Below are 18,157 nucleotides of genomic sequence, written 5' to 3'. Positions count from 1 at the left end.
ACCTGCCCGATCAGGCAATAAATGGTTTGAACACTGGTTCACACTGTAACCAATAACTGCAAAGTGCATTTGCAGCGAAATGGGCCATTCACCTGAAAGTGAGAAAGGCATTCGTAAAAACCTGGACAGAGAAAGCTGGCCAAAATAAGACTGTAAATCTTTTTAATAAGGGGCTGATGATGTTGAAGAGAGTGCGTAAACTCTGAGGTTATTAGTTCTCCTCCAGTTTGCAGTATTCAAATTCATGTATGTCTTTCCAATTACAGCTTCTTCAGGGAGGAAAGTGAATCATCCTCTGCAGTAAATTTAGTTTATATGAAATATAGAAGCTGATTCCATTTAATATTTTTTGCAGAGATTTCACAAAAACAAATTTTATGTGTTTTAATGTGGCACACTCAAACTGGTTTTGAGAATTGTTTCTAGACTAATGGTATTCTACCACAGCTGTGAACCTCAATGGCGACAACTGATCATGTGCACAGCAAAAATGCCCATATAAAGTGCCCTGTCTCTCTTATTCATACCCTTGTAATAAAAAGACTATATAAAATAAATAATACAATTATGGAACTATATTTTAATCCTTAAACAAGTGGAAACAATTCAATGGAACATACCCCCTTGTTTTCAGTGCTTTGTGCACTTTCCATTTTCAAGGTTATAGTGCTTTATGAGATTGGTGAACATATTGGAGGGGATTTTTGACTATTCCTAAATACAGAATCTTTCAAGATCTTTCAGATCCATCAGACTGTGCTAACCTTAACAAGAGCCCCAGGGCCAGTAGATGAAAAATAACCCCATAACATCAAACATCTACTGGATTTTATGTAAGACATTCTTTTCAACATAAGCATACTTCTTCTGATGCCAAAACACACAGCTGGTGTGCATGGCAAAAAAAATGCTGAAGTTTGGTCTCATATGGCCACCTGGTTCAGATGAGACAGAAGGTGGAAGCGGGAGTTCAAAACCTTTGCAAAAAGCCTATTGGCATGGACGTTCTGTCTGATGGTAGATCTGGAGACTTTGTATTCCCAGGTTACAACCAAGATTTGTGTATCTTAAATTGTGGCCCTTCAATTTTTTTTTCACCTCCCTAACCATTAACAGATTAACAGGTAAGGCTACCATTGTAAGTGGGTTTAAACATCTTTGTTATTGATCTAATAGTGAAAAGTAACATCTCTAATTTTTAGCTTTAGGTATTTTATCTTTGTAACACTCCCCTGACTTCTGATGGTCAACAACCATGCTTCCTCAGAGACTACTTTTCCTTTTCTCATAGAGATGGGTGACATATAGTGATGCTACACGTGAGTTACCTCATTTTTTTTACCCATGGTAGGTCACAATATAGTGCCCCAGGATTAAGATACACATTAAAAAAGCAGGATGGCAATGCATATTTATTCTTGTTGGATTATTTTAAATAATTTATTGTGATAATTATATATGTAAATAATTGTGACATATATTTTTGGAAAAAAATGGTTTCCTCTCATCAACTGTGTCTATATTATATTAATAATTTGGGAGGGCATTTTATATTCCATTTGCATTTAAGATGTGGCGTCATAATTTGTTGCTCATGCCTATCTGTTGCTTAGATATTCTGATCTGAGTCATATGTCGAATTTAGTCAGCTTGACAGCACATTGAAACACACTCAGGGAGCAATGTGTCCAGTAGGATGAGATGAGGGAGGCATGGTTTAGTGACTCACTCACCATATCATCAGCTGACTTGCTGGGAATGGAGGATTCAGGAGGTACCAAAGACTCCACTGCAGAGAGTTAGAGAGAGATATGAGAAAGAGATGGAAACAATAGAGAAAGTGGGGATTGAGGCGCGAGAGGGAGAGAAATTAAAAATAGAGCAATGAACCAAACAAATACCCTGAATACTAGAGACAGTTTCACAGAGGCCAATACCTTTCCATTCTAGGACATACTAACCTTAACAGGTGCATTGCATGTGTGCATATAACTGCCTGGTATCCAACCATCTAAACCATTACTTGCTGCCACCTTGGCAACTATGATTTCTAAAAATATATCCCTAATCTTTCCATAGGGACAAGGCGAGAGGACAGCACTCTTTGACAAAGTAATGCCCAGTGCTTTGTGATCCACTGTAGGCAGTTTGTGGTTGGTAACTGCCACAATCCCATAAAAATAACATAATGGAATTAGCAGCCTATTCAGATAAGAAAGGTCAGACCAATTGCACCCACTCAGTTTGATGATCATTGTGTAAAGTATAATAACGCTTTTGCATAAAAATGCAATGCCCTGGTGTAAAGCAATAAGAAAGCTGTTAAAAAGATACAAAACAGCTGCTGAATGGTTCTGCTCCTTAGGGACTACTGTACTGCCAATTTTAAACACAGAACCACATTTATAACCACATGAGTGTAAACAAAATATACAAAACCTAATGATTTGGCAGAACTACTGTCAAGTTGGATGTAGGATGCACTCTGAAATAGTTTTAGAAATGTTAACTTTTAAATATTTTAAATCATAAAACTAGCACTATATTAAAATGGTTTAAAATTTCAACAAACTACTTTGATACTGCAGTGGGGACATTTATAATGATTTTTAATGAACTACTGTCATATCTGCATTACAATTTGTGACAGTATGAGAATACCTGTTCTGCCTTTAACATGATCTCTCCCACAGGTGAGCAAGTGGCATTAACCTCTCACATTGAAATCATTTTAATAATTAATTTTCATGTCCATCCCATTGATGCAGAAAACAAAAAATTGTGCTTGCATTTAAAAAGAGAGATTCGTAAAGAGCAGTGTTCCGGGGATTCTGCATATCTGGTTGCTATGGATACAGAACACCACATGCATCTAAGTGTTCTAAAATTTGCCAAGTGGAAATATCACTCTCGCTTTCACGGAAACACTTCATCTACAGGTTTGTTCCATTAGCCATTATTCTTCTCAACAACTAAGGAGAGTAGTTTTCCCTCTGTACTCTCATACTCCACTCTTTATTTTCCAGTGTATATTGACATTATAGAACTAATTTTCTGTCATGTGCAGTGAAACTAATTTAATCCCCAGACTACAGAACACAGACTAAATCTGTCACAGGATTAATGCTATATGGGTTTGTTCAATTCAACATCAGTCAAGTCCAAATAAAGATACTCATCAGCTTTACTGTAAGCATGGCCATCAGCTGTATTTCAACTATATTATAATCTAACCAATTACACTTACATAAAAAATAAAACATTTTTGTGATTGTATCCATGAACTTCATTCATTCTCAACTGAGAAGAGCACTCCAGAGTTAATTTATGTGATTAAATTATTTTGGTAAGGACTAGATTTAAGATGATCCGACTGGAAAAATATTGATTACCACACAACTTTATAACATTATTTACATTTGGACACATATACAGTTTGTTAAAAGCTACTGGTTTCTCTAACACAGCAAAGCAACAGAAGCAGAGCAATTAAATTACACATTATCACATATTTCAAGGTATAATAAGCATCCTTCTTCTGAAGTGTAGCAGGTTACAGTAATTATACTGACTTTGTCCCCCCCATTAAACTCTGCCAGAGCAAATGAATGTACTTAGGGTGCTCAATATAACACACATTGGAAAGCAAACTTTATATTCAAAGAGTTAAAGCATGTTCTGGAAGCAGATTTTCCTGGGTTAATTCAGGTGTAAAAGGCTAACTCAAGCATATATCCTTCCAATGGTTTCAGCAGTATCCCATTCTCAAATCCCCAGTCTGCTCTACAGGGCCAAACAGGTATCAACAAAGTTGCCCTGGTTACTGCTCCATACTGTTGCCCTGGCTTCTAAACACTTGACCACAGATCCACACTTTTGTCTTCACCAGCATATTAGCATCTGTTAGGATCATGACTCCATATTTTCCACCTCTCACAATAACCATGTCCTGGACCTGGGCTCTCCAACCCTTGCCCTGGAGAGCCACAGGGGATACTGTGTTCCCCAACCCTAGTCCTGCACCTCAGCCCTGGTCCTGGAGAGCCACAGATCAGTTGTGTTCTGTTATTACTCTTAAGGGATGTTTAATCTAACTGCAGTTGATTATAGAGTTAGTATACCTCATCTCACAGCACACCTGGTGTCTAGGGTCTTAACTGATTTTTAAGGTAAAAACAAACAAAAAGCAGCAGACCCTGCAGCTCTTCAGGACCAGGGTTAACCACCAATTTCCAGCAGTCCTGCATCCCTACAGACCTCGGGTATCATTCCCTGAGAACCAATGTCACACTCTTACACCCAGCTCCAAAGCACACACATGTCAATGAAAGGAACCACTCTGGCTATTCAGTGGCTTAGACAGTAAAGCTAGTTAGGTACTAAATAAAAATGTGCCACACAAACCTCTTATTCCTCAGCCAACAGATTGGGGGCAGCACCACCTCCAAGTTAAACAAACATCCTTCTCATGCATTTGAGTTTGGAAAACCTGAGATGTATGCTCCATGGAGCCAGCAAAACAATGGCTGTTGGCCATGCTATACCGTACCATTCTCCAGCTGTAGAGTGTTCGGGTCCACGGCCAGGGTGGTGTTGCCAATAAAGTTCTCCTTGTGCAGAGCTTCAGTGATGTAGTTACGGAAGTCAGTGATGGTGTAGACCACAGTGGGCCGTTCGTCCACCTCATGGTATGAATTCCCCACCAGGTTGGACTGCAGGTTGATGTAGTCCAGGGTCTCTTTGCTGATTCCCCCATCCACTTCAAGGGTCACAACATAGTGGACCACCACAACACTGTCTCTGTGAGACCATACAGGCAAGGGGGTCGGAAAGGGGGGGGGGGGGGGGGGGGTGTTTGTAGAGCTTAGAGTATACTGATCTGGGATTTAGGTGTCCACTGGTAATTCAGCTGACACAATTGGAAACCGTCACACTAACTGTCAAAGACCTATGACAGCTGGTGGCAATAAATGTGATTTAACCTCATAACCAAATAATGGCCCTAATAAACCTTAAGTAATTGATGAGATCGTGTCACCCAGGCGGTGATTGACCTGGATACTTTTCATTTCCCAAAAAAAAAAAAAAACAGTGTCAGTGAGTTGCAGGATAATCTGGTGAGTATATGAGTAAATCAATTTTCTCGACCCATCTGTCAGCACTGTTCTGTCCCTCAGGTTTAGCCCTAATTCTCCTGGCAAAACCGCAGTGGTCAAGTACGCATTAAGAAGCTTCAGCTGAATTATGGCTCCGACCGTCAATGCTGCAGGTGGTTTCAGGGGCCGCCCTCAGCCAGCGAATGTCAACTGAGCCATGGTAAAGGTTTGCCTCCCTTAACAAAAACATATTTTCCATATATGGAAAGTCAATATGTTAACATCCTTGACTTGTCCATGTTTTGTGACAATGGAACACTGCTCTGGCAACATTTCCAGCATTTATCAACGACATCAAGACATAACACTGAATTATTTGGGAAATTAGAAACTGTTACTTGAAATTTACATCATAACGTAATTCATATTTTTTAATAAAAACATTATAACATTAAATTTATTACAATTACTGTACATTAAAATGCAATATTCAATGTCTGAGGACATATATGGCAACAAATATATGGCTAGGAAACAGGGACATGAGGTAAGACAGAACACTGCATGGCAGGTATGGATGGTTGATCTAGTCATAAATCCCTGCTGATAATCCTGCTTCAGGGCAGCTGCTGGCCACTCGGCTAGCAGGGCATTCATCCCATTTGCAGGGGTGACTGACCACTGTAAAACCATTAACAGGGGAGGACCAGGGGAGGCCATGGCCCTGCCCCCCGTGGGTGAGTGTACAGCAGGGGCACTTGAGATCACGCTTCCCTCAGAACATGATAACCGTGAAAAGAGACTGGAAAAGCACTGTGGCCAAGTGTGGAGGAGGAACAGCCTCTGAGACAGAAGTGCTGTGATTATGGCTGGCAAATGAAAACTGTATGTTCAGTGGTGCACTGTCAGTTGATATGGTAACACTTTACAATACGGCCACATGAATTTGCATTAACTAATGTAGTTGTTAACATGAATTAATGATGATACACATGCATTAAGCATGAAATCTAGTTAGTAGTTAAAAAATACATTAACTAAAGTATTAGTTATATGATTATTTATACATCATCAAAACAAAGGACAAACTGATAATTAGTTAACCATTAACAAATACATGAACACATTTTTTAAATCCCAATACGAACTGGCATTAACTAGTGTAGTTGTTATCATGAATTAATGATGTACAAATACATTACAGATGAATTTTTAGATAAATCTTCTTAGATGAACTCTGATGATTATCTTTTTAGATTAATTTTTCAGGCTGAAGTGTAATTACTGATACTTGATTCTACTTCTTACCAGATTATCATTACATAAAGTTTATATTTCTGTGCCCTCTGTTGTGCCTATTTTATTTAATTTAAACTTAGAGAGAAAGATAAGGATACATCTTATCCTAAGGGAAGTGCAGTAAAAATACTCACCCTTTAGCATCCCTCTGAGGTCTGCAAGAATTAAAAAATAAAACAAGAATGATTTTTATCAAGAATATTGTATATCATGTATTTTACATTAATATTATTCCAATACAGCGAAGGTGCTTGGTCACAGCTCACCTGAATTCAAGTACAGCAACATTCTTGAAGCCTGGCAGTCTTTCAAAAGCGTCTTCAATCTGCATTAGTGAGGAAATAGAACAGACAGGGTTCGAGATTTAAACAGCATTCCTCATCCATTTTACTTTGACCAATGATATTCTTTCAATGAAGTGTACATAACAGCACAACGGCCCTATTAGCTAGAGGACGTGGACATATTGGACAGAGAGCTAGTTATCAGTAAATAAGAATAAGAATTCCCTGCCTCAGAACTGGAGATCAGAGGCACAGCCTGCAGATCTGAAGCCTTCCCATGTCCCCCATTGGACCCAAAGAGAGCATGAACAGCATTATTCATCTGGAGTCTACATCACAATGGCCATACAACCCTTTTACTGCAAAATGAGGGATGGCACCTTGAGGTGGGTCAGAAATTAGTGCAGAAATACATTTTTACACCACGGTCTCCCTCGTCAGGTCCCAAACAGAGAGGGTGGAGTCTGCCCCTCCCTAATCCTGTTCTTCCTGCTGGGATGCAGCTGATCCTTTTGCTGTGTGCCCCTTCCCCACACCCCCATCTCATGAGTCCTCCAGATGTGCTCCACCCTGACACAAACCTGAATACAGACGCTTGCCAGAGCAGAGCACAAGATGTGCAGCGCCCATTGCCAGCAGTGGGGGAGGTACATTTTGTTCCCCCGAAGCAAAAAAAAAAGTTTTCCAGTGTGATTGTTCCCCCAGATTTCACCAGGGCCAGTGTGAGTGACTCATTGCTCTCTCTTTGCGCCCTTTGGGTTTTCCAGTCCGATCTTTTCTTTGTGTGCTCCACAGCACATAGCACAGAGCCTCCTACAGACCAGAAAACTGCGTTGGCGCAAGACAAATGATCTCCTCAAAAAGTAGATAAAACATCAGTGTTTTCTGAAGTCCTGCCAAAAACAGCAAGTTTCCTCCTCACTGTCCAACGTCCTCCGAGATATGAACATGTTGCATAATTCCAGTTTGGGCCAGTCAAGTCCAGTTCTGAAAACATGAAGAACAGGAAGAGGGATATAGGAAGGGGAACAGGAGAAAGAGAAGGAGGAGGAAGAGATACTTCTGGAAATGGAATATACTGCAATATATGAACAGGCAACATCAATATCGACTGGTGCAGTCCAAAGGGTGGCCAACTCTTGAGCCATATCCAAGTCCCCTCCTTGTCAATCTGTTGCCTTCTCTGCTTTCTACCCATCTGAATAAAAATCAAAAACTAAAAAAGGAGGGCAGACTCTTCAGAGTCAAGATATTGCAGCTCGTCATAATGTATGGGAAAACATACACATTCTTTCCACTTTCAGATATTGTAAAACAAATTTTTTGTTGCTCTGAAATGCACTACTGTATAAAGTCTACACTATATTGCAGTGTATTCCTGGGGAGTCAGAGAGGAACACAAGTTGGAGAAAGAGGAGGAGGATGGGTAGGAGATTAAAAAGTAACATAAAAGAGAAAATGTGTCCCACACCTTCTCAATGAACTGCTGTGCCAGACGCTGGTAGTAGAAACTGAATGGGTCTTTCAAGGCATCACTGTAAACTTCACCCTTTAACTGAATGCTCAGCTCCACCATCTGTTCCCTCAGTGACCAGGTTGGCCTTGTCAAGATGTCCAATTCGATTTCATTAGTAATCTGAAAGCACAGTCAAAGCATGTATCAGTATGAACAGACTCCATGTCAGAATCATCATGTATTACGCATATGCAAATGGATCTACACTCTGCTAAGTACAGCATTAATTGTCATATCAGCCTTATCTCACATCACTCATTTTTTGCTGTGTATAATAAATAGCCGGTATAATTTTCAAACCACAATATGCGAGAAAATGACTTCAAATACAGAAGGATTTTCCAGGGGCACAAATCACCATTTGTACCAGCCATTTTGTGTCATAATGCATACCACACATCAGGTGAAATGGAGAGAGCATGAGCTGTAAAGCTAATTAAATTACACCAAGCAATGGGCCAGGACACCAGGCCCATCTTTGCAAGGAGTGACATTGGACTGTTCATGAGCAGAATTTGAAAGGATTTGCATTTAATATTTAATCTGAAGGCAGCATCTTCTTAAGCACAGTGTTCCCATCACTGCACTGGGACATTGGCATTGGCTGATGCCTTCTAACGACAGGGGTGTTTACTTTCCCAGCACACACCTTCATTCAGGTTGAATTGCATAGCTTCTATTTTTACACATCTTGACACTTTAATCACATTGCGCATCTATAAAGCTGGATAGTTATGGAAGCGATTCACGTTAAGTGTCTTGTTCATGGACACAACAGCAGTACCTTACCTAGGAACTGAACCAATAACCTTGGTGTTTTGACCAAAACCTGGGTCTACAGCCCTGGTCCTGGAGAACCACAGAGTGTGCTGGTTTTCATTGTTACGCCATGCTTAATTGACTCATTTAAACAATTGATTACAGTTAACCACACCTGGTTTCTTAGCTCTGAACTGGCTGCTGATTTTAAGGTGAAAACTTAAACCCAGAGAGCCACAGGGATCATGGTTTTAGATCATAACGCTTACACAGCATAGCCTCTCACCTTAGAGAATGCCCTTTCTGTCTTGCTGACAGTGTCTTCCTCCACCTTGCCTGCAGTGTCCTGACCAGCCACTGTCCTCACAGCCATGGTTTGCGGAGTAACTGCCAAAGTGACTTCATGCACCTCTCCCAAGGTGACTTCCTGAATGACTGGCGTAGTGGCTTCCTCCCCAATGCTGACTTCCTGGGTGGCCTCTGGGGTGAGCCCCACAGTAAATGTCTCAGGCCACAGAATCTTTTCTACAAAAGCCAACCAAGAGAGAGGGGCAGAATTTTGGGAATGAGGAACACATGCGCTGGACCTACGTTGTCTTTTTTTTGTTTGTTTGCTTGTTTGATTGCTTGTTTACCAGATTGATTTACTTTAATTGTCTGCTTTTATTTACCTTAAATATCATTGTGAATGTCACAGGAATGGGATGAGTTCAGTAATTAAGATGGAAAACAAATGTTACTATGTTCATGTGTTTGTTTTTTATGCTCTTTGCAGGAAAGTAATTGTTAATGAAATGAGGTGATGAGAGAGGACTGAGGACTCCAGAGAAATAAAACATATGATCAACATGCTCCAACACTTAACAATATATTGTCTGTGCATATATACACATAATTTCTGCTTTCTGGGCCACCTGTAGTAGCATCAGGCCCAGTTGTCCAGACTTCAGACCCCAAAGTAGAAACCAGTCCATTGGGTCAGATTTACGACTGCTCCTGTGGGTGCTGAAGCAGCCCTAAGCGTAGTGGTGTCACTAATGGGGATTATGGGCTATTCTGAGCGTCACATGTGGCGAGGCAGAGCAAATCTCACGTGGCGCAAAGAAAACCGAGAAACACCAGGAGGAGAGTAGAATAGGCATGTGAGAGAAATCTCTCACCAGGTTTCACAATGCAACATACACACAAGCATTCAGGATCACAAAATTACAGGTACATACACAGGTATACACACAAACTGCTGCTGTGGTGTACAGGTAACATATCACACAGGTAACTGCTACTGTGGCCAAAGCATCATACAGCATCATACATACACAATCATGAAGTAAGAGAGCTGCCACAAAAGAACGCTACTGCGTCACAGAAGAGGGAGATGTGTGTAAACGACCACTGGTGAATAACAAACACAGACCTTTCTGGGTGGTGGCAGCATCAGGCTCTGAAGGAGCAGCTGTTGTCTGGAGACTGAATAAAACAAGCACTCTATTTCAGGGTTCTTTGGAGGGATTGATGAAATGACATTATTTCACTGGCACACTGCTATAATTCCGAATAGAGCATCTTCCTGGCATCAGAAGTTGCAGCAATCTTTTAGCAGCAATTAATGAATTTCGTTTTAATACACAGTAAAGGTTTCCAGTGTTAATTTAACAAATGTGTCCAAGAAGGATCAAATGTAGGGGAGAGCAGGGAAAAAACGTTTTTTTCGTATTTGGCTCAATTCTGAAAATACAACTAGAGATTGTTTGTACAAAAAAATGATTAATCTATCTCATCCCTTGGCTATGATTACAAACCACAATGAAATTTCGGGGACATACCATTCACTTTTGGCAATATCTCCCAAAATATTTACTTAACTCTCCCGCTGTTCATTGGAGACAAAGAGGTGGTAATTCTGCGCGTTTAACCTGAAATATGTCATTCAAGCTCGATTCATCTACCTGAAAAGTCTGTGTCACATTTTACCCCATGCTAGACTTGGCCCAGCTCTCCCCTACTCTATTATAATCAAATCTGCTCTATCAAGCTGAGCTGATTTAATACAGAACATTTTAAACACATGGCAGATTCAACCGGCAACACTGAAATGATTTTATAGCAGCCATTAAGGACACAAATGTATAAACAAAAAAAAAAATTAAGCATTTAATTTCATGGGGCGACATAGCTCAGGAGGTAAGAGTGATTGTCTGGCAATCGGAGGGCTGCCAGTTCGATCCCCCGCCTTGGCCATGTCGAAGTGTCCCTAAGCAAGACACCTAACCCCTAATTGCTCCCAACGAGCTGATTGGTACCTTGCATCATGGCAGCCTTTCACCGTTGGTGTGTGAGTGTGTGTGTGAATGGGTGAATGAGAGGCATCAATTGTAAAGCGCTTCGGATAAAAGCGCTATATAAAATGCAGTCCATTTACCATTTAATTTGGAGGTGCCACAGAGACTAATCAAGCTGTGCCTTGTGAGTGAAACAGCCCTACCTGCACATACGTAGCCAGGAGTTGGAAGCCTCACTGGGGGACAGGAAAAATAGGAAGTAGGAGTAAATACAAGGAACATAATTTGCTTTTACAACTGCTATGTAACTCCTTCATAAGTAGTACATACTGTAGCGTCTTCATTCTTCATAATGACTAAATAAACAGGTAATGTCAATAACTGTAAATAGGCACATGGCACAGGCACATGATTTATGAGTGACACATAAATTTGCTGAATTGCCAACATTAACATTAACATCAACAACAACATTAGCATTCATGATTGTCTCTGTAGTGCTCGATCAATGTACATTTAAAAGTAAATATCACACAAATCTATTTGCAGACAAAATACAAACATGTTACACTCTTGATAAATTATGGTTTGCTATCTTTATCCAGGCTGCTTCACATATTATCTGTAATTCATTATTTAGTCTATGTCCAGCTTTATTCAGTTTGCATAATTGATTTTTTTCTCGAAGTATGTAAATAACGTGTTTTCAGTTGAATTTAAGTTTCAATTTTCTTCTGTGTCTTCTATTAAAAAGACCTGGAACCGGACAGTCTTACCTATTTGACCCAGACAGTGGCATCCTCTAAAAACAGGGAAAGAGGTGATTTTGAGTAACATCTGGCCAAGAATACTGGCACGCACACACACACACACACAGAATGATACCCATTTATAAGTGTCATACATTAAAATCATGAATATTTACAAACAGCTACATTTGAATTGTGTTATAAAATCACAGAATAGGTGCATCTGTAGTATACTCCATGCAGACCTTGTCCTTTTATTAGGAGGCCATGCACCACAAGTTATGGTTTCCTTGCTCATTCCTGTGGTGATCTGTCCCCTTATTAGCCTGTATGGGTCACCACTATGGAACAATCTAAACATAGAATTGATCTGCATTAAAAGAACTGTCAAACGCATTGCCCCATGATCATTTCATCATTTATGTAAATCTAAACTGCTAGAACCATACTGCAAATGGTCATGTCAAGCCATGTCATGGGCAATCATGACAAGAAAATTCTAATATACATGATACATGTTTTTGAGGATGAGGATGCACAAGGGTTGACATTTAGCATCAATAGAGATTTGGGCAATGATATGCCACATTGAAACACTATAGTCTCAATATTCAATGGCTTCATTTGTGTTTGGTCCGCATTAATTCTTCCTTTCAACTGTTTTATACTTTCAGTTCAACTTTCCATCTGTACCATGCATCCACTTACCCTGTGCACCAGGGCCATGTGTTCTGAGGACTGGCTAAAATTGGTGCCTATATCGAGGGTGCTGGCTCTGCCCTCTCGGCACATGGTCATCCAGTCCTGGTACTCGTTACGCTCTGGCAGACGGTCCCAGAAGATCTTGAAGGCCTCCCACACTGTCTCCTGGCACACTTGAGCACAGTCACACACAGAGCAGTCAAAGAAGGGCAGTGCTGCACCCTTAACACCCCATCCAATCACTTGAAACACTCTGGCACACTGTCTGCTTTCTTACTTTACCCTTCACAGACGGTTCCTGCACAAACCTTTTTGCAACTATAGGACAGGAAACCTGCCATAAAACAGTTTTTAAACTGAGTCTGGCCCACACAGTACACTGGAACACAGTCAGTAGAGACGGTGTCCCCCAGAGAGGCAGATTATAGGCAGGATTTTCTTCATCACTCACAGCCTTTGTGTATTTCAGGATTGAATGCTAAAGCATGAAAATGTTTTCCATGTGTCACTGAAGCTTGCACTTTCAAGCCAAAAAGTTTTGATTCAAAAGTTGCACATTAAAAATAAGAAGACAGTAGTAATAGCAGTAGTAGTAGTAGTAGTAGGAGTAATTCTGCTAGTTGTAGTACAAGTTGTTTTAGTAGTAGTACTAGTAGTAGTAGTTATAATAGTAATAATAGTAGCAGTAGTAGTAGCAGCAGAAGAAGTAGTAGCACCACTACATTACATTCATTTGGCAGACGCTTTTATCCAAAGCGACGTACAAGAAGTGCATTTTCCTGATCGTAGACAACTGCTGAACACGGGTTCCACTAGGACCCGAAGTAATAGAAGTAAAAGTGGTACTGCTATATTGTTGATTATTTTCCACAAATTAGAAATAGGGATCCAGAAATAAGATGCTGGGTTCTTAGTTGACTTACAGTATATATATAAATTTGTTGGGTAATAATACAAAAATTTAACTTTTTCTGCTTTAAATATAGACGCATTGCTGTCAGCACTAAATTTCCATGCCCTAAGAATCTAATAATGCTGATAATTCAACAAGGACATAACAGCAGCCCATTTCATTGAATAAGAAAGTGGAGATCTGTGATTAGCAATTAACAGGCTTCTCTGGCTCCTATTTCTTATGTAAAATATGTGTCCTTGTTTCTTCATTAAATCATTGTTTTGGACAATAATTAAGTATTTTAATGGCCTGTAATAAGTTTCAAAAAGTATTTTTGGCAATACCATAAAAAAGGACACAATAGAAAATATCTCTGTGAATTGAAAAGCATCCCAGGTCCAACAGTGAAAGAATATCAGGTGTCAGGAAGCACTATTTTATCTAGCCTGACAGCTCTGCACATCTGACCAGTGTGGAGGAGATGCCAGTTCCAGGCCAGTGAGTGGAGTTCACATTGATGACAGCGCTCTACTATTTGAGTCCAAGCACTTTCTAGGCAGAAGCACATGTGCTTCTGAAATACCTGCTCCTTCTGCCTGACAGGAGATGCTTCATTCCTGCCTCACCTCTGCTTACGGGATCTAACTCTGAGCTGCCAGCATTCTGTTAAGTCCATTAATGCGCCTTTTTTTTTTTTTTTTAAATGGCCAATTCTCTTCTCCCTACCCCACCCATTTAGAGAAGAAAGGCCCCACTGGCATTGGAGACTGACTGTGACATAACAGCTTCTTAATTCAGTTGTCTTTTGTGAAAACACACATCCCCAGAGGGTTAAAGGGCTTTGTGTCTGATTGATATTTGTAAGTTGTTGTCACCAGCAGGTTTAATACACATTTACGTGAAATATACAGGGCTAAACAAACATGGCTCAGGAATATTTCTCCAATGACCACGAAGATGGAAATGAAAAAGCAACAGTTGAAAAAACACGTTATTTAAAATAATTTTTAAAAAATTTTGATTATAGCCTGGAGAGCCTCAGTGTCTACAGGTTTTTATGGTTTCCTTTAAATCCGCAGCCAATATAGGCCTTGGAAATAGGTTGTATGGACTCCTAAGCCAATCAGTAACGTAAATTAAACACACAAGTGCTGGAACACCCTCAAAACCAGTAAATACTGCAGAATTCCTGGGCTGGAGTCTGACATCCCTGATTGTATTGAGTTGTTGGCAGCTGCAGCAGCTTCAGTAGTATGAATAGTCAAAAAAGGTAGAGAGCATGGTTCAAGTAAGCCTATTTGTCCTTTCTCACATGGGGGTACTGTACATAATATCTACACTGTGATCTCAGTGATTTCGTTTCCAAAAATGGCAGCAAAACATTTGAAAAAGATTGCCATCTCATAACGAACAGTAAAACATACTTACCAGTCACTAATCACACACACTGACTAAAATGTCTAACAGAATATTTCAAGTGCTAGCTGCTTAAATGTGGGCTCAGAAACCAAGAAGTTTAAGAATTCACAAACTGAGCCTGGCCTCACACATTTTCTCAAAAGGTTGAAAAGCTGTTCATGGACATTTCTGTAATTTTGATAAATAAACATTCTTTGGTCCATGAGGGTAAGGCTCACTTTGTCAACAAACAAACTCAATATATGGATATCAGTAGGAAAATATCAGCAATCACTCACCTCGCAGGTGAAAGTAATCCAGGTGATTTGCAATAGCTTGCTCCACAGTTTCTTGCGCACAAAGTTTAACTCCACTGGGAAACAACACATTGCGTTTTCTCCGGGAAATCCCGCCTTTCTCTTCATTCTGTGACTGGTAGTGTGCCATCTGAATGCCTTTTTGCAAAACTGACTGACTCAACAAAAACCTAACTGTCTCTTGAGTATCATCCAGTCCAATTTGGGAAGATGAACCATCTGGTAATATCCCAGGTGTTGCAACTGAAAAAAATAAAATGTACTCTTGCATATCAATACACAAATAGATATGACCAAAGACACATAGGCCTATGTATAGTTACGTACCTGTTCTTATGTCAGAATTTCCCATCATGAAAACGAAGGTAAAAATGAACAAACAATGTTTCCACGTGATGTCCAGCATTTTAAATCCCAGTTTCTAAAGCAGATGACTTGAAAATGAATTCCTGGAAGCGTTCAGTTCTTTAGTATCTCTCCCTACAGGTGTTTGCATTGCTTTGCATTTAGCAAACACTTAAAAAAAATATTTCTTATGCATCTTAGGTAGGATGCAATGTTGCTAAAGAGAGCATAGTTGACATGGTGCACTAGCTTCTGATGAAGATAGACAGATGGCATTTCGCCAGATTTTTTCCCCCTTACTCTCTAATCCTATTTGCTAAGCCTTTTAGGCAGCTAGATAAGAGGGTGCACAGGTGCTGAAATTAACATATGGAAATCTTTCAATCTATATGAATATGGAACAACTTTACTAATAATGATATCTATCATGCACAAGAACTATTGCCTGACTTTATGAGTAAATATTAAATATTAATACAAATCATTCACAGGCCCCTTCCACAATACTCTCCGAGATGAAAAGAAGATGAACATTGCAAGTTATGGCATGAGTCTTAAGACTAAAGGCTTAATACACTTTATTTATGAGATTTGAAAACATTTATGTTAACTTAATTTACTATTTTTATTGTTGTTTTAGCCACTGAACATTTTACTGCTTTAGCCTGTTGTTCACCCAGTTAGTAACTTCTCTGTCTGTTTGTCTATCTTGCATCCCCTCTGATTACAGTAATGTTCAGGGATAAAGTCAACCCACTGAACCCACTTATCTATATAATAAAACAAGAAAAAACATTTAAAACGATAAATGGCACACATACTGGTTACATGTTGATCTGATTATGATAACTGATGCAATTACAATAAAGTGGAAGAGAATTTTGTAAAGAGAATTAATGCATCTAATGATATCCATGTACCCAATTACTTTTTCGGTAGGTCAATGTAGTGAGATTTGGCTACTGCCTCCATCAGTTTCTAGGTGCCCTGTATGCCTGCCAAACAAATATACAATCAAAACCCTGTTCATGAATAACCCGATTTCCTGGAATCACCACAGATATTTTACAAATAATTCCACAAGGAGAAGAGAGACATGTGCCAGGGAGATGAAATATGGCAACTGGAGACCGTGGAACAGCCAAAGCAATTTAAACAGACTGTAAGCAAAAGAGGGAAAGCACTTAAAAGCCTACAAAGTCACAAATGCACATTTCCAGGAATCTGCATTTAGACACCACTTGGCCAGCATAATCCTTACCACTAATCAACTATTTCAGAGATGACTTATGAATGGTGTGATAAGCAAAAGGCTGAATGCCTCAATCTGGTCTGAGTCTCTGATTGAATAACACGACTGAGCTTTACCCATATTGTCCCAGAACAGCAGTACCCTGCACAGTCAGTTGTTCATCTCCAAGGGAGCCATTTACCGCAGAACCTGGGTTAATGTAAAAGCCTCTTACAATGGTCATTAATACCAATGTATCCAAATATTAGTAATATTGAGATTTCCACCCACCCTAGGAGCTTCAGTGAATGAGAAAAGAAGAGACCCAGCCAAACACAGGATTCAATCGGTAATCCATGGTTTACTAAGGCGTGTGCACATAAAGAGAAGCAGTGCTATCTTTCTGGAGGTATAAACCACAAGTCTGATTTGCGGAATTCTGAGATCCCCTTTTTCCTGAGTTCCCCTGCTTCTCCCATGCATCTCTCTGTCTTATCTGAACTATTGATGGCTTCAGGCCTCCACAAAGCCCAGGAAGAGTTACAGCATCACCAAACCCCCCTTGTGAACACAGATGACCCCTAGATCAGGATGAATTTTCATAAACAGTACATATACACGTTTTGTAAACAAAAGAAAGTAACCTAATGACAAAAATAGATGTACAGTATATGCATTTATGAAGGAAATTATGAAGTTAAAATAACTTTTTTGACCTATAAATTAGCATTAAGGATCTGTGGATTGAGTCCATGGCTGTTTCAGAACTGAGCTGAAACAGTAGCTTTGGTAAGTTGAAGCTGACTCTAACATGCTCCATACTGATGGGGGTTCACAAAGGACTAATACTTGAAGCAACTTATGGCTTTCATAAGTAACATTTTCCCACCATTTTTTAGGAACTTAACAATTTCCTTTCAAGAGGTGTGGAAATTATTTCCAGTTTTCTTAAATCAGCTCAGTTGGAGCAATTGTGACTTTTTTGATAAATGGATGGAGAAACATAATAAAATGCAGATGCTTCCATACAGGTATATGGCATAATACAATTAAGCAATTAACATCCTATAATGTTCTGTATAGATAAATCCCCACAACCCAGGATAAGCGGGTATAGATAATGGATGGATATATATATATATATATATATATATATATCAAAAACAAAAACACCAGTGACACCATTTGTCCCAAACATTATGATGCCCTGAAATGGGGGGTGGGACTATTTATAAAAAGTACTGGAATTTCTACAGTACTTTTTATACCCTTAAATAAAAGCTAAGA

At 39.6% G+C, this 18,157-nt stretch overlaps 1 protein-coding gene across 1 annotated transcript in view; it reads right to left on the bottom strand.

The window, feature by feature from the left end:
• Positions 1-15,424, bottom strand: part of impg2a (interphotoreceptor matrix proteoglycan 2a) — a 29,084-nt gene extending 13,660 nt beyond the window's left edge. Inside the window, exons 1-11 of the mRNA XM_035408525.1 lie at positions 15,277-15,424; positions 12,691-12,857; positions 12,010-12,035; positions 11,437-11,469; positions 10,369-10,421; positions 9,241-9,479; positions 8,151-8,315; positions 6,662-6,720; positions 6,530-6,550; positions 4,550-4,800; positions 1,734-1,789 (exon numbers count right to left, since the gene is read on the bottom strand). Of these exons, the coding sequence (XP_035264416.1) occupies positions 1,734-1,789; positions 4,550-4,800; positions 6,530-6,550; positions 6,662-6,720; positions 8,151-8,315; positions 9,241-9,479; positions 10,369-10,421; positions 11,437-11,469; positions 12,010-12,035; positions 12,691-12,857; positions 15,277-15,424 (1,218 nt within the window). The remainder of the gene's footprint in view (positions 1-1,733; positions 1,790-4,549; positions 4,801-6,529; positions 6,551-6,661; positions 6,721-8,150; positions 8,316-9,240; positions 9,480-10,368; positions 10,422-11,436; positions 11,470-12,009; positions 12,036-12,690; positions 12,858-15,276) is intronic.
• Between the last annotated feature and the right edge of the window lie 2,733 nt (positions 15,425-18,157).

Source organism: Anguilla anguilla, chromosome 3 (assembly GCF_013347855.1).
Source record: "Anguilla anguilla isolate fAngAng1 chromosome 3, fAngAng1.pri, whole genome shotgun sequence".
Taxonomy (NCBI): domain Eukaryota; kingdom Metazoa; phylum Chordata; class Actinopteri; order Anguilliformes; family Anguillidae; genus Anguilla; species Anguilla anguilla.
The sequence above is the reverse complement of the archived record's forward strand: the minus strand, read 5'-3'. Positions and strand labels throughout refer to the sequence as shown.